Source organism: Sturnus vulgaris, chromosome 8 (assembly GCF_052056855.1).
Source record: "Sturnus vulgaris isolate bStuVul1 chromosome 8, bStuVul1.hap1, whole genome shotgun sequence".
Taxonomy (NCBI): domain Eukaryota; kingdom Metazoa; phylum Chordata; class Aves; order Passeriformes; family Sturnidae; genus Sturnus; species Sturnus vulgaris.
In genome coordinates, this window is record NC_142250.1 from 21,527,484 (window position 1) to 21,544,770 (window position 17,287).

The 17,287-nt window shown below is 39.0% G+C and overlaps 1 protein-coding gene across 13 annotated transcripts in view; it reads right to left on the minus strand.

Moving 5' to 3' along the window:
• Nucleotides 1–17,287, minus strand: part of PANK1 (pantothenate kinase 1) — a 42,750-nt gene that overhangs the window by 1,836 nt on the left and 23,627 nt on the right. For 11 of the 13 annotated variants that reach the window (XM_088169106.1, XM_088169108.1, XM_088169110.1 and 8 more), the window contains 5 exons: nucleotides 15,856–16,208; nucleotides 7,374–7,627; nucleotides 5,667–5,843; nucleotides 5,135–5,258; nucleotides 309–434 (listed from right to left, as the gene is read on the minus strand). In XM_088169106.1, the coding sequence (XP_088025232.1) occupies nucleotides 309–434; nucleotides 5,135–5,258; nucleotides 5,667–5,843; nucleotides 7,374–7,627; nucleotides 15,856–16,191 (1,017 nt within the window). In that variant the 5' untranslated portion in view covers nucleotides 16,192–16,208. Of the gene's footprint in view, nucleotides 1–308; nucleotides 435–5,134; nucleotides 5,259–5,666; nucleotides 5,844–7,373; nucleotides 7,628–10,283; nucleotides 10,382–14,713; nucleotides 14,840–15,855; nucleotides 16,209–17,287 lie in introns of those variants that run through there. The other 2 variants (XM_088169114.1, XM_088169113.1) reach the window with 2 other exon arrangements.

The window sequence follows — 17,287 nt, forward strand, 5'->3', positions numbered from 1 at the left end:
AAAAATGAATTATACTTGAGATTTTCATATACCAGCCCATGCAAATGAACATGTTGAACACAGCAGGGTCAGAAAGCAAATACGAGAAATGGGCAATGTTTAACAATACATAGCACAAGATCAGTGATCAAACCAAGGGGTTAACAAGTAGTATTTTCAAATGAATTTGTAAACTGAATAGCATTTATGCAAAACTTAGCTTGTGCGTTCAATTCAAAGCAATGACATTTCTCCCCTTTTAAGTTCACAAATAAAGAACTGTAAGAATTTTGTTCTTAAAAACGGAAGTTCAACACTTATTTCCTTACCTCATGTTCCAAAAAGAGAGCTTTTAGCTGTCCCTTGGACCAATAATCCATAGCATATGCTAGCACCTTCATAGAAATCATATTAATTCTGAGAAAGTTGCCAACGAACACCACCTTGTCGATGTTCTGTAAAATTGAATTTGAAAAACATACCAGAAAAATTATATTTAGCTAAATTATTTGTCTCATTTAACATGTGCCTCTGCCTCTATTACAAAGTTAAATGGGAATTTTAGGTTACATTTAAATAGTTCAAACTGAAAAGTCAAAAAATATTGCAGTTACTGACTGCTAAGTAAGAGACATTGCAAGAGCATGGAGGTGCAGTTTTATTCCAAATAAAGTGAGAGACTATTATCACAGAAGATCATAGATAGATATTACAGAGATTATCATAGAAGATATGTGCTTAAAATATTGAATAAATATCACAACCTTCCCAAAATGACTCAGATTATGAGCACTTTTGTGGCAGTGTTTGTTTTTTTTTAATTGTATATGGCTGCACATCTTCCCCCCCCATATGTTAAATGAAGCAACTTTCCAGAGATCACTATGATTATTAAATCCAGATGGAGAATCTCTGAAGGCTGACTGAGAAGAATTACATTAGAGATGGGAAGGAGCATCTTTCATTATCTATTATCAGGACTGTGACTCCATTTTCAAAAAGCAAGTGAAATTGAGCCAACATAATACTTGATATGTATGGCATTCCTTTGTTTCAAAGCTCATTTTAACTCAGTTTTCATTCAGGAAATTAAGATATTTTTGAACTATCAGTACTAGGCTGCCAATGAGAAAGCCACAGACCATCCTTACTTGTATGTACATCACAGCAGTAAGCAGTGGTTCTGTGTGGAGTTTAAGCAATGCCCATAACTATCCTACCAAGCCCAGCTCTGTCTGCACAAAACTGTATTTGCATTTTGCATTGGTGTACCAGATAATGTTCATCAGACACTAGAATTGGTCTGGAAGATTCAGCAGGAGGCCACATCCCAGAGATAAAAATTTTTACAGGAGTCCTGAAGAGCCCTAGGAATGTATTTTCAAGCGTCTTCTGCAGAAGTCTGCCAGAAGGGCTGCAGAGGGGCTGGATTTAGCAAGGGTTACCCCTCTACACTGATCCAGCTCTATAAAGCCCAACACTTGACTCTGCAGCAATTTCTGGGCTACAGCCACAGCTGTGCCATGTCCAGGACTGTGCCTGTGACACAAGCAGGGAACATCCTCACTGGAAGGAATACTCAGTGCTGGAGAGACTCCATCCCCAGACACCATAACTCACCCACCCAGCCTCTGCTGACTGAGTGAGGGGCCAGCCTGACTGCCCTCAAACCAAACACAGCACAAACGTTATTAAAATAATTTAGCTTCAGTCATCTATCTCAGACTCTGCAGTCATATCAGCACGCATTCATACTCAGGAATTCATGAATGAAAATAAGAACTTCCTAAATTCAAAATGCTGCTATGGAACATGGCCAAGAGCACCCTGCATCCTGGACAAGGCAGTTTTGTCTCTGAAGCAACTTCAGACAAAGGAGGAACAAATATGCAACTAATTAATTTCCTGCAATGCCATAGCATAAAGTTGATTAGAATCTACATTTCAATTTCACATGCATATACGAACAAAGTACTGTTACCAGAAACAATACCTAACACAGAGTACAAAAATTACTGCCAATTTTGAATCTAAAAATACTAATCATATCTAGTGGAATAACAATGTATATCAACATGCAAATTTCAATTTTGTTTCAAACATTCCTTGAGTTGACAAGGTTAAAAATTGTATTAATACTATAAAGTGCCCTAGATTTTCTGAACTGAACTAAAAACAAGTTTAGTGTTGTTCAGAAGTTGAAATATTACTCTTAAGGGTGTCTTGTCAATTTACTTTTAAATTGTCCACTGCTGAAACTTTCAAAGCTGAAAGACAGAAATCTTAAACTGCTGAAGAGATGGGGACATGCTAATTTAAGCTAATCAAATCACAGCATCCTGGAAAAGACATGGATTCTTTCACTCTGTGGGGTCTTGGTAAATTTTTCAACTACCCTGCAGCAGAAAGCTATAGTATAGCTTTAATATGGTATATTCATATTCAAATATACACATATTTGCCAACATAATTGAATAGGGAAATCTCTATCATTAACAATAAAAAACTCTGCACATATTTTTGCAATGCAACTTGTTCAGATGCAAACTTACATGTTCTGTAAGAAAAGTATAAACCAGGAGATCAGTTTCCTTTATGCAGTTCTGCTGTGCCTAGCACAGGCCATTTCAAAGGGTCTGTGGCCAAATGGTTCCAGACTATGGAATTTTTCTACCCCGCTGCCAACTTTGTGCAAGCAAATTTACTTTGAAGTTCTGCAGACAGAACATTTCATTTATTCCCCAGCTTCATTTTTTCCTGCACATATGCAAGTCATTTTCAACACAATATTAAAGCTGCAATCATTGGGAAAAGCTTATCAAAAGTCATGCTTCAGGGCATAAATTGATTCTGTCAACCTAAAAGTGAGCGTTACCATAACCCTAATCTAATACATACAAGCTCCACAAAAGAGTATCATATTCAACTGTTTATTTAGCTCTTATTTGAGGATTTGATTCATCAAGCTTGCTATAAGTGAGAGCCATGTCTCCCAAAAGCAATTTAAATGTCTAGATTATTTAGCAGAATGATAGCATTATTTTTTTTCCCCAAGAGCAAGCTATCTGAAGATTACCTTACTTGAAATGATACTGCATACTTTTCTTTTTAATAGTATGTAAAGCAACTAAATGAAGTTTTCATTCTCTAAAACTACAAAATAATTTACTTCAAGTATTGGAGAAATTCTGCTTTGACACTGTGAAATGAAGAATATTTAACACATCAGTTCACATTCCTCCACAAAATTCTATGGACCACATCAATTTTTAAGAGGCCTGGCCCCAGAACAGAGATGTTAGGAACTTTTTCACAATGACTCAGAAGCATTAGTCTCGTTAGCAGCCTATCTCCTCCTCTGAAGGCACCGCATGTGGCTCCCTGCTGCAACTCTCCATGCTTTGATAGCCCTGTACAATGCTGCTTGAACTCCATGCCACAAGGCAACACTGTAAAGAAGCTGAAAGCAAAGAGAACACTGAAAGAGAATCATCCTGACCGAAAGAGTCAAATTGCCAAGGAAAGAAACATGTCTGCAGCCACTTTTCACAGTGAAGGAAGGTTATCAGTGGCATTTGATAGGGACATGCACTACGACTTGTGTTGATCAATATATTTTAAAAGTTCCCTAGAGAGCAATATGAGCAACAAACATAATAATGGCATACAAAATCAAAAGAGAATAAAAAATGAACAGCATAGCAGTGCTGAAGAGACTTATATCCCATGACTGAGGAAAAAATGGCAGATGAAGTTCAAATTAAAAAAGTGAAAACGACACAACTGAAACGGGGAGAGACACTTGATTATGCAAACACAATGATGGGTTCCGAATTAGCCACTTTGAGATGATATCATGGAGGGACTGTGGATTTCTTAGAAATTAGTTCCATGCTCACAAAAACGAAATATTTTGAACTGTTAGCAAAGGAGCCCTGAGCACAAAATTTATCAATATGCCACCACAGAAATTCATCGAGCAACCACATTCTGAATACCATATAAAAATCTGATAATTCAATCTTAAAATTACAACCGTAAAAAGATTAAAAAGACAAAATGAAGCAGTGCATAAAAGAGTGTCTTCTATTTTTTTAGGTAAGGAGACTAAGTATTAGGACCTTTTGTCTTGGAAAGACCAGGAGAGACAAGAGTGTGGCAAAGGTTGATTAAAAATCAAATCAAAACACACACCCACCAAAAGCACTAGTGATTAATTATTTACTATTTCTGATAAAGCCATAAGCTAGATGGGACCCAATAAAGTGATTAGATGGCAGTTTGTGAGTTTCTTGGGTTTGTTTTGTTCCATTTTTCTGGCTCTGTGTGTTGTTGATTAAAAACTTCAAAACATCTGCAATTTTTTTTACCAACAGAATGCTGTGCAGCTAAAACGCCTATGTATTCAAAAAGTTATATAAATTCATTATCTGCTCAAAACAGATAAAAGGTATTAGTTAACACATAGATATAAAGGATGCAATCTGCAGATAAAAGCAAGGACCTAAATGTTTAGGTTTGTGGCGAGGGTTTTTGTGCTTGCTTTTTTGTTTTTTAACTGCTGGAAGCTGTAGTGTATGGATGGAACAATCCATCCCTATTTGTTATGTGTAATCAAAAGAATGTAATAAGCATCTGATAGGAGTTTGAGGCAGGAAAATGAACTGCATTTTTCTTCTGTCTTACACAGTGCAATGGAACTTGCATCTATCCAAACACCTAACAGAATACACAATTTGAACCCACCCTGCTATGGAAACAATCCAAGCAAAATAGTATTCAAAATAAATTGTCATGCTATAGTAAAACCTGCAAATGGCTACAAAGTAACAGAGTAATGACTAGTATTAAAAACATGTTAATATCTATGTATTACAGCTTCAGAACAACTAAACACTCCAGGCTGAAGCTCAATACCTCAAAGAGATCTTTACAGTTTTTCTCCCCTCTTCCCTAGCTTTGAAGCTTGAACAGCCTTACCCTTTGCATCAAAGCATGCACATAACAAGCCACAAGAGTTATGACAGGACATTAAATATATGCATATGTATCAAGGCCAGTGACACACCTACTACATCTGCAATTTACATTTTTGCATCCTGAAAATCTCACTGTGTTGTTTCTAAAGGTTTTAAGCTCATGGTAAATAACTTACCTCATTCAATGCACACATGCGAGCAATAGAACCTATGTTGTTGGTGATGGTGACCAAAGTAGCTCTGGCCAAGTCCTCTTTACTGATAGAATCTCTCTTTTCTTTACTCATCATATGACCAAAGCTGTGTGAGGAAGATCATGTCTTTTAACACGAGATATTCAGGAGTGATAAAAGCCCTTAAAATTGAATCATTTAGCAAGCTCTGCTTGGATTTGATAACCATTAATTTGTGACAGATTTGAAATGTGAAAAGGGATCTCATTAGAAAGGCAAAACAACGAGTAAGGACACTTCCAAAATAATTGTAATTTAAATGGAAGCAAACTGCATCAGGCATTACTTAACAACTATTTAAAAAAAAAAAAAAAAAGAGCAAGAAGTAGGTGAGAGATCTAAGGACAAATCCCATGATACATCCAGTGACATTTCCACGTGGATATAGTGCATAGTCCAGGGGTTATGCACTCAGTTGAGCATGCACAGGAAGTTTCCCAAGGGACTGCTTAGGAACAGCTCAGTGAACACGTACCTTGACGCTACAGCAGATCCCTGAAGGCCAAACCGCTCATAGTCTCCTCCATAAATATCTTTCACCAGCTTATCCACATTGGTGCTGTCTCCTTTTGCAGCCATTTCCAGCGCTTCTTCAAATGTCTCACAGCCAGTGAGCAAGCAGCACAGGCCCAGGAATGTTCCTCCTCCAAGGCTAGAAAAGCACAGTCCCTTCAGACCAACAACTTGAGCCAGCTTTTACCACAACCCTTCAGACTGGCATTTACAACATGATGTACACAGGTGCCAGCTGCATCTCACAACTCCTCCTTCCGAGGAGTGAGCACACACACTCTGCACTGAGCTCCTATTTAACACAAGTGTCATCCAGTGTGGTTTTAACTGAACTGCACTTGAGTCCTTAAATCCTTAAATAGAAGAAATTAAAGGGTTAGCTAAGAATAATGTCCCATCCAACACCACAGATACCACTTCGCTACTTGTAGCACTGTAACAAGCTTTCTGCCAAAGAATAATTAGGCAGCAGAGCACTCAAATGAGTGAGGAAAGAATGAACAGCGAACAAAGGTAAATCTGTAAGGGCTGGCAGCCAAGGCAGATCTTGTCCCTCTAGCCAGAGGCAGGAAGCAGACTGGTTGGCTCCTTTTCAAAGCAAGCCCAGCATCAGCCCCAAATGTTCTTTCCCTGCAAGAACTCTGAGCAAGGAACACTCACTTGAATATTTTGTAAAGGCTCAAGCACAATATTTACTGACTACATAAATTTAGTAGGGACTATTTAATTGTGCATAATGCATTGCTAACTCAAAGTTCTACTTTGGACTTTTCAGTCTTACAGACATGAACTTTAACTTACTAATCTCTCCATCCTTCCTCATTCTTTCTTGGCCACTAAAAAAGTTAGCTTATTTGCAGTGCAGTCACAGTGACTGGAGCCACTGAAAACAAGATAAGTGAGACACCACACTTGCACTTCATAAAAAAAGCACAGGAGGTCAGAGAGAAACACTATTTAGTCCGTGCTCTTAGATAATTGGGTTTTTCAGAACACATCTTATAGCACTGTAATATACTCAGTATCTGAACAGTAGAAAGCTCTGCACACCAGCCAAAAGACAGTATTGATTTCATAATCTGTAACAAGTCAGCAACACACTGCAGTCATGTTTTTCCTTCCATAGTGGAAAGGATTAGAAGCAGGTCTACCAAAGATGGCAAAATCTCTGTGCTTGAAAAAGATCCAGAAATCGAATGCCTCCCACTGAACTCGTGTGTACTGCACATAGAGAAATGGCTCATGGCTCCTGTTGTGGCAAAGGCACGCCCTCAGTAGGGCAGCAGAAGATATATATGCAAGTCATGTGCAGTATACAGGAGAAACTTTAATACATACCATACACCGAAAAACCAGAAAATGCAGGGGAGAGAAGGTTCATTTACTGGGACAGTTTTATTTTGGAAATTCACAGAAAGAGATGAGAAATAGGTAAGAACACCAACAAGAGACTAAGGCAGGTCTAAAGTTGAACAGATGAATGATTTCCCTGACACAGATCCCCTCTCTGAAGGTATCCTAGGATATTTTCAGCCTTGCGACTGGTAGGGTTTTAAAAGAAATGGGAATACATGCACACTTTGGAGCTCTAGCTATTGATCACACTCTCTAATTCCACCTGTTCAGTTGCAAAGGAGAAAACAGCCGAAAGAAACAAAAGTAAATTTACCTGGATCCTGTAACTCGTTTATAATTGTCCTTAGAATACACAGCTAGGATGCTGACCCCTGAGCCTATGTTAACCAGCAGCATAGGATATGGATTATCAAGGCAGTAAGGCTTTTTCTGGCATTGTTCAGGATCTGTTGGATTTTCAAAATAATAGCACTCTGGTTGGCCATTGAAACCAACAGAATCAACATAAAGGAGGCCCTGGATCAAACAGTCCAATTCATCCAGTTTAGAGAGTTGTAGATCAGCCATCTGTAAAAGAATAACAAGAAATTAAGAAACATATATTTCCTAGTATAATACCACACTGAGAAGGACAAAACGCTCCACTGAAGCACTTTGATCACTTTAACAGCAACATGTTACGCTATTTAAGCACTACAAAGATCCAAGCATGAAGTCTGAAATAAAAATTCATTATCTGCCTGACAACAGGTACCTCCCAAAACAATGATGTGCTACACAGTAATGCCATCCAGTTCCTTTGCCTTTGAGACATTCTGGGATCTGCAAGCAGGAAGTAGAATATAACTTAAAGAGAAGGCAGATGACCAGTAACAAAAGCTGACAAAAGACATTCTCTTTGAGCTCTCACAGGTCACTATGACTGTACTTCAACAGACATGTTCTACTTCCCATAGCATTCTATTCACTAGAATTAGAAATAACATCCCTTTCTCAAAATAGGATACACTGACCAACTGTAGAAAGTCTCCTTTCCATTTCTAGGTAGAGAGGAAAGGGCAAAAAAACCCTGTAAAGTTGCCCATCCAAAACCAGAGGTTATTTTCATCCTCATGCATGCAAAGCAGGTCATGCCCAACTCTATTTTCTAGCAAACAAAAAAAAAAAGCAACAGAGTATAATGAAGTTATACAGTACACATCTGGTTCTCCAGCATTTGCATACTGCAGGATGTTTTTATAATGGCTAATGGAGAAGATTTACATGGGTAGCTATGTCCTATTTTTAATTCTGGAAGCTATATTAAGCCACTATAAAGAGGGAAGATATTTCTGTGGAACAGGCATGGTCAATAGGTTACATTCTTTTAAGCTATTTAAATCTCCCCTGTTAAGTCTTTGCTCTACTTGTACACAGCTCTAACTTGCCACAAATGAAAACCATCCCACTCTTTGGGTCTGTCCTTTTTTTTTAACTTGCCACTCCTCAAATCCTGTAACCAGGGAAAAGAAATAAAACCAAAAAGACTCAAAACCAGCAGTCTCAAAGACCTCAATATAAGCCCAGTTATTCATAGGACAAGTGAGAGAGGTGGAAATTATTTCCTCTTGTTTCTGTGTTTCCTCCTACAACTTCTGCAATCCCCCTCTTGTTTTTTTGGTTACCACATTGCTACACAAATTAAAATTAGAGAAATGCAGCATAAAAGACTTGAACTATTTAGCAAATATAAAGAATAAGCATAATTTGTGAGGAAAAGCTTTTCAAGAAATGCTACAAAATTCTCAAGGCTACTTTGAAAATAGCTTGGATTTAATTGATTTCCAACTCTCATAACAAGAGGAAAAGCTCCAAGATATACACAAGAGAAGGTATGATGCACGGTATCAACATAATCAACCCTTCATGCACTCTATCACAGTGAACAATGCATGGAGTCCACTAAGTCATCACCCCTTACAGGATTTATTTAGTTCAACAAACATTGCACATACCTGGATGGCATAAGGAAATATTCTGTACTACCCATGATCTTTCCCTAGGTTATATGCTGTACAGTGTCACTTTCCTCACCTCAGTGTACAAGTTGGATGCAGCATGACCAAACAACATCTAACACAGATGCACAAATGTGCTGTGAACCGGGAGCTGCTGTACAAAGACGAGTCATTAGCAGGTTTATGGCCCCTACTGTCCAAACCTCTATTCTAATGTAAGCCAAATAACCAGCCACAAGCTGCTTTTGTCTGACCCATGCTACCTTTACAAACAGGTAAGCACTAGTCAGAGACCTTGCAAGACACAAACAAGTAATATAAGTCAGAGTAGAATACTTCTGACATCAGTACAAAAATCAGACAAACCCCTTGATTCTACACACTATCCAATCACCTCACCAATTCTGTAAGAATAGAACAAGAGAAACTAACCAGGTTCTTTCTCAAGCACTGCACAGAGAGGTTCTATTAGCCCAGTCCTCCATGTATAAAAGACACTAAAATTTTTTCTGCTTTTTATAGCTCTGTGCTATATTTAAAAGTTGATACACTGTAAGCAGAAAAGTGCTATTACTGCTTTCTTTCATGTATAATACTCATAGCAGATTGAAAAACTATTTTCCTGTGCCGTTGCAGCAGTCTGGTTTTCATTTTTGGAATAACCAAGACAGGCATCAGTATTCCATGTCAATCCACCTTCCTTCAGAGAACCAAAAGCTCAGCAGCCACCAGACACCAAAGACTCCAAAGAGCTTACTGAGCCATCACTGTTCTTATTTCTAAACAGAAATTAGGGCAAAGTTTCAAGAAATGTAGTAACTCAGTCTTGTACAGGAAGCCACAATAGAGCCACGGTCACAATTCAGTCCCTTACCCTGCATATACAGCTGTGGTTTTCCTCACAGTGTCTCAAAGCACCAAAACTGCATTGCAGAATAGATGTACCTGTAACCTTTGTAAATAATTTACAAATAGGCAAACATTTCTTTCTACCATCACCTGACCTACCACACTCTTCCCCCCCTCAACTTTCAGCTGTTCAAACCTCTTCTCCTTAGAAGAACCAAAGTTTATGTGCAAATACATGTAACAAAAATGGAAGCTGTGTCTAGCAGGACATTTTAATTAGATATTTTTCCTGCAAGGTTTACAAAATGCATTTGCAGGTATTTTCTATCCCTTTACAATTCCTAACGTGAAGGCAGACAGCAAAATGGTCAACTTACCCTACTCTGCACTCCCGTAACTATATTCAGCACAGTGCCTCTCTAGAGGTTATGTCAGAAAGTTGTGCTATGAGAACAACTGCAGAACAGAGTAGCATACAGGACCCTAGAGGGAAAATTTATGATGATTACAGGGAAACCACATGTACATTTTTTAAAAGAATAATTTTCCTACATTATAGCCAGAGCGTAGCTCTTCCTCTTTTTTTTTAAGACTGCTTTTTAAATACTGGAGGAGGGAACAAAACATTTTAGACCTCAAGAAACTCTCAGTGACCATCAAAAGGAGTGACTTAGAACTTCAACCATGCTTGCAAGCAAGTGCAACACAGCAAGAGAAAGTAGCTAACATTTCCCCCTATGATCTTAGCATCAAACTCCTGAAACACAGCTGATTTCAAGGATACAGAAAGTCTGTTGTTACTGGGTACAGATGCTGTTCCAAGAAGAACGAAAGACCATCTCTTGTACTCTTGCAAGAAGTGCTGGAAAATTGTGTTACCTGTTGAAATTTAGATTTGGATTGCTTTGTTGTTTGGCATGTTGTTTTTTTAAATAGTGTGCATAACATTAAAAAAATTAGCTGTATTCAAGTATCAAGCAGCATAAAAAGAAAAAACATGGTACACCAGCTTGTTTCTGCTTTCAAGTCAAAGACTTGAGTCCCATTTGTTTTTTATTATGGGTGAGCAAAAACATCCACTTCAGCAACGTAAACATGAACCAGCCCAGTCCTCTAGAAGTGAGCTGAGGGCAGCCATGACATCTACTGTATCACCATTGGTGTGCAGGCATATTTTCAATGAAGCTCCAGCTCATGAAACATTTCACCCACTTTTACTGTATTCTGGTAGACACAGGAAAGTCTGAACCTAGATGCAGTTGCAAGTTCATTTTTTTTGCTTATTTCAATGAGAAATAAGATTATCTTTTTTCTGTCAAAAACTGTTAGGAACATAACATCTTGCAAGCTTTTAATTATCAATTACAACAGCCTCATTTATTATATTACTCTGGCTTTTATGTCTGCTGGGCATCGTTCCAGTTTTTATTTCTTAGAATAACTTACAATCTAGCTTTTCCTTCCATCTCCTCCACTTCCATAAGGACTTTGCTTTCTTTGTATGTTGATTATCTTCACTTCAACCCCCAACTTTGCTACTTTATGGAGCTGAAAATAGCCACGCACATCCAAACAAGACAAAGTCTAATGCACATAAACTCCAAGTCCAATTCACTGAGGCAGAAGATTCACTCTCTATCAGCTTTGGGCAAAAAGCGCACTCATCAGGAATACTGTGCAGAGCTCTGCCCTCTTGCTCAGCGAGCCACAAGGATCTCTCCTCCCTCTTGGCAGGGAGAGATGCACATTGTTTATCCCCATTCCCTCCGAAGAGGTTACTTTACCCATTTTCTGGCTGCTGCTTTCAACTCCAGCCCAGCCCCTACGGCCTGAGCAGCTGCCTCCAGTCTCCTCAGCAAGAAGATTTTTGAGTGTCTCACACTAACTGTGAAAGAGTTACACAGCTTACTCATCCTAAACACAGGACAGTGAGTTTGTTTGTTTTAAGATGAACAGTCTATAAGTCATCCACAGGCATTCAGCTCATACCACAAAGTCAAGCCTTAGAATTAGCTAAAAATTAGCTAATGGCACAAGAAAATCACTATCCAACAGCCAAGCTCACTTTTAAAGCATTTTCCTTTACGGGAAGGTCAAGGCCTGAGTTTGAGTCTGTGTTGGTAAGAGACTTCCTTCTTCCCCTGTCCCCAAATGTTGTTGATTAAGAAATTGGGAGTTGTTAGCACAGATGCTGCTCCCACTGAAGACAGCAGTAAAATTTCTGTTAAGACAAGTCAGGTTCTGCAGGTGTCTGTTCAGGAAAGAAATACAGAGATGCCACCTTTCAGCCACTGCAATCAATATAGAAATTTTATAATAGAGCAGGTTTTAATCAAAAGTTTGAATAGTCCTTCTTCCCCTCATCCTGCCTATCCTTTACATTGAGTTGCTTTCCAAAACTGAGTGGCAACCTGAAAATTTATTCCTCATTACATTAACAGCAAACTTCTGTGCAATGTGCCTGTGCTATCATGGAGGAGTCACAGAGCACAGAGATTCATCTCACATGCAAGTAAGTCTAAGTACTCCTTACTTTTACAGAAATAGTCACTTGAGCATTTAGAGAATATGTGAAGTGACAGTATGTAGCTGGGGAAAGGAAGAAGGGTTATCAGAATTAGGCTGGAGATTCATCCATGCCTTAACACCACTGTTACCTGAAAATAAAGACAGCCAGCCATAAAGACCATTCAGAGTCATTCAGACAAGAGGTAAAAAAAAAGAACAAAAATGCAAGAAAAAAGACCCAAGTCTGGAAACAGTCCTTTTGGTGAATTATTTACTGATGCTCTCTTCAATGAACATAAAGTATAACCATATGGTTGGTAAAATTACTTATGTGGTCTAGTTTAATGAATAGAGTCAATTTTCCTACTTCTAGGGGAAGCACTCAGATTTTCAGAACGAGTCACATTATCTGCCAAGCTACTGACCGACAAAAGATCCAACATACTGCCAGCAATCAGCAAGCAGACCATGGAGACTTCTTCAAGTATCCACCTCTCCAACGCTGCACATCATATGAGGGAGGTGAAATAGCTAAACCTAGGTAGCTTTGTAAATTTAGTTGCCTTTTAATAGGGAAAGAAACAGTCTTAAGGTAAACAGAATATGTCTCACCGTTTTATGTTATTTTTAATACACAAAAGCAACAGAGATGTCTAGATCAAACCTGTTTAACTTATTTAGGGATTCAGAACCAGACAAAGGAACAGAGGCAAGTAACAGAGTATCTGACTCTCTATTTTAAGGAGAAAAAGCTTCTATCATCTTAGAAGGCTTTCGTCCTTGGGATTTGAATGCTGTTTTGCAATACATTGGATCTTTTGTCCTAAATCTATGCAATCTTACAGTCACATTGAGAAATACTAAGAAAGACAAGTAACTTAAAAGCATATACACAGGAAAATAAAGGGCCAGAACAAAAGCATGTTTGTTAGATCAAATGAGTCACTAGCATTTAGCCAGATTTTTTAATGAAAAATAACAACATTCACAAACACACCTTAGTTGTTCCACACTGCTTCTAAGTAACAAACAGGAAGATTTAAAGTCTCCTCCATGTAAAGCATTTTACAATACTGAATCCTGCAATAGCAAGATTTAGACTTGGCACATATTCTCTCCTTCTAGAGATACATTACTGGTCAAATACTTGAAACAGGTATTTCAGGGCTTTCACAAAGCAGTCCTGAAGCTGGTGTCCAGGGTCAGTTTATACACAGCAGAACACACTGATAGGCAGCTGCTGTTACAATGGCTAATGAAGTGTGACAATTTAAGTGCCAGTACCCAGAACACTCTGCCCTTTGAGAGAGATTAAGCAAGTAAACTTCCATGTAATGGATAATATTCTGCTTCGTAATTCTCTATGGATATTACAGTTTGAGCCAAGAAACACTTCCTATAAAGAAAGGTATGGAACTGGGTAGCTGTAAGAGGTGTCCAAAGCACTCATTTTAGTGGGAGCACACTTCACTGATTGTTTTATGCCAGAAAACTCCCCAGCCAGCCTTTATAGGGTTTGTCTTAAACTACCTACAAGTGTTGCAGCACACAGGATGTAAACAATACTGCAGAGATGTGTAATTTCATGCTTAAGTCCACCAGTCATTTGCTATGTGACCTTGTATTTGTGTTCAATAGCTGGCAAAACAGCCCCAACTCCTCCAGCTATGGCTTCCCCTGCTATATTGACTATACTGCAGCTGAGATGAAATTGATCCCTTGCTGTAGATTGCATATTTACAGCCTGTAAGGCCAAAGCTACAGAGAAATACTCAGCTGTGAGAGCCAGCAGGTACCTTCCAGTTCAGTTCTACAGCTGTGGGAGTGAGGGACATGAACTTCCTTACTAAGCAACTGTAGCTGTTATCACATGATGCAGGAAGAATGAATTTGGAGAGACTGACCATTCCAAGGGGATAGTCAGCCTCTTCAGAAAGTCCTGAAGTGACCTCCCATTGTCACTTATGAATGTGGCCTGAATCATTCTCAGGACACATAAAAAGATACTCAAAAACACCTGAAGTGAGGCCACACTGATTAGACCTAAAACTCACCTCCTACCGTGGTGCCAACATCATTATACAATGTGAGGCAAACAAGTTTTTGAGGACTTAATCATCAGCAGACTCTAACTTGTAAGGGACTTGCAGTCAGCCTAAAAAGACAAGAAATCTAGCACTAGTGGTGGACTGCTATACCAATTCAGAAACAGTCCTTCCTTAGACATGAAAACAATCTAATATTCACTGAAAGTGACTGCACAACAGCCTAACAGTTGGAATTCATGTTGAGCTCTTACTGCATTCTTTTTCTCCTTAGAATCCTGGTCATCTGGTGTGTGAGGATATTGATGACAGAAGGGTATTGACGAGGAAAAAGACCTCTTGTACAGCAGGAATGGATGCTCGGAGTTAAAAATGAAGCACACAGAGCCAAGGACTGCAGTCAACAGCAGTTGGTGATTCAGTATGAGAGCTCCCTAGACTGAAGCAGAGACAGAAAAGCAGCTGTAACCTGCCATACCCATCAGCCATCCCTCAGCCTCAAGATCAGGTCAAAAGTCAGGGACAGAAGTGCCAGACCCACCAGTCAAGTAAATCATTCACATTAGTCTTAGGGACACTGTTCTGGGATAATCAGATTAGTCTCTTTTTCACGGAACATAAATGATGTTCCCAATACAGATGGACACACAACAGACAACTGCCTCCTGAATGCTTTTTCTCTTCATCAGTTTGTACAACAGCTCTTCCATACTTCTGCACCACAGCCAATTTTTGAAGAGTACTCTAGTGCAAAACTTCACATTTACATCAGCTTCTGGAGCTCCCTGCAACAGCTATTTTTAAATCCTTGTGGATCTGAGACCTACTCATCTCATGAACTGCCTTTCTTTAAATGGCATGTTCTCAGAATTGAAATCAAAAGCTAGCTGGTAATTATTACGCTCCCACACACTGTTTCTCCCCCATGCTCCATGGTTAGTCTTCCAGACTCTTGACTTCAGTCTGTTTGAAGGTTAATACAAAAGGAAGGGAACCTGAATCAAATCTCCAGTCTCTATGGTTTTCATATCTGGTTTCCAATAGATAACTAGTTTGCAAGTATCTATAATGTCAGGCTTCTAGGTTGTCACAACATACCCTCAGCTGATTATGAAGCATCAGATCATCACAGCTGTATTCTAAAAAACCTCCACATTTACTAAAAACATCCTGCACAGCAATACTTCAGTAGAATACCCAGCAAGTAGAATACACTTCCCTCCCTCCTCCATGTTCTCAGCAATGTCACCAGTTTAACAAATGTGAATTGATTCACATTGCTCCTAATCAGTTAGGATGGACTAAAAATAAGTTATTTTCCCAGCAAGTTTAGTTGATAGGCTCTCATGTTTTCACGAACTACTTCCCACTGAACCCACGTGAACTGTCTACGTACCGTTCTAAAGTCTTCCTCAAACTTGTAAGCTCCACCTCCCGTGGCACAGAGCGTAGTGTGCAAACTGGAGAAGTTCTTTTCACTACCCATCTGTATGAACCTGTGCATGGCACAGCTGGGAAAGCGGATGAAGTGCAGGTTTCCTGTGCGTCCACACATAGTCAGATTTTTCAGTTCCAGGTGGACATCACGAATGCCAGTTTTACCATAGGCTGTATTGGAGGTCAAGTATTTCCTAATGCTTTTCAGGTTTTCCACCTCCTCCTGTTCCTCCTCTGCAGTAATGTCCTTAGGTTCAAAGTAGACCAGTTTAACCAACGTTCCACCGATATCCATTCCAAACCATGGGAATGCTAAGAACAAGGGGTTTAGGGAGGAAAAAAGAGAAAGTCACTATACATATACAGGCCAGATAAATCACATCATTTTCTGAATGACAATTCAGTAGCAGTATTTACTGAGAACTAGGGGTCACTTACATCCAATTCATGTGATTTAAACACATCTCTAAGTTAAGCCTTCATAAAGCCTCAGTTAAGAATAAAGAAAATCTCAAAATATACTTGTCTGAAGAAGTAGATTTTAATAAAATGAAAACATTTTTTCCCCAGGAAATAAATTTTAATCTTCAGTCACCATCTCTTGACAAAGCACATTTACTGCATTTCACCCAATCGGCACCAATGGGTGAGAAATGAAATGAAATTGTGTTTCACCCAATTGGCTCCAGTTCTGCCAAGAATTCAGGGGAGGAGGAGGAGGAAGAAACAACCAAACAAACAGGAGAACAAGTCATATTCCCACTGTGTAACATCTACAATTGCTTTTCCAAGCTCAGTCAGAATTTCCAGGGTCACAAGGCTGTGTCTGAAGAGCAGCAATACAGAGCTCCCATTATGCAGGAGACTTCCAAACTCCAACCCACCAGAACCAGCAGCTCTGTTGCACTGCAACACTTGTATATAGTAGCCAAAAGTGAACTGGCCTATGCTCAGTATTTACCACTGACAGAGCCATCCTTTGAGCATAGACTCCCTTTGCTGGTATATGTTCACATAATTACATAAGAAATGCCACTATTTGCTTCCCAGCTTGCCACATCTGGCCTAGGTCCTCCAAAATCTTTGTTTTGTTAATAGCAAAAAAAAATAACTATGGAGAACACCTAGCAGAAGACTGAAACTGAATCAAGCAGGTTTACCTGCTCCACATATATATATATGCATACATTTTAAATAGTAAGCCAGGTAATTTTATGAAGCAATAAGAATTAAGAATACAAAATCTATACACAGGCACTGCAGATGGAGGGAGTCAGCAATGTTTCTTAGAAAAATTAAATTAAAAGTACTAACTATGATTACCATCTAAGACACACTTCTAAAATAGCAGTCACACAGTCACCTTCCTGCTTTTTAAGGAGAATCAGGCG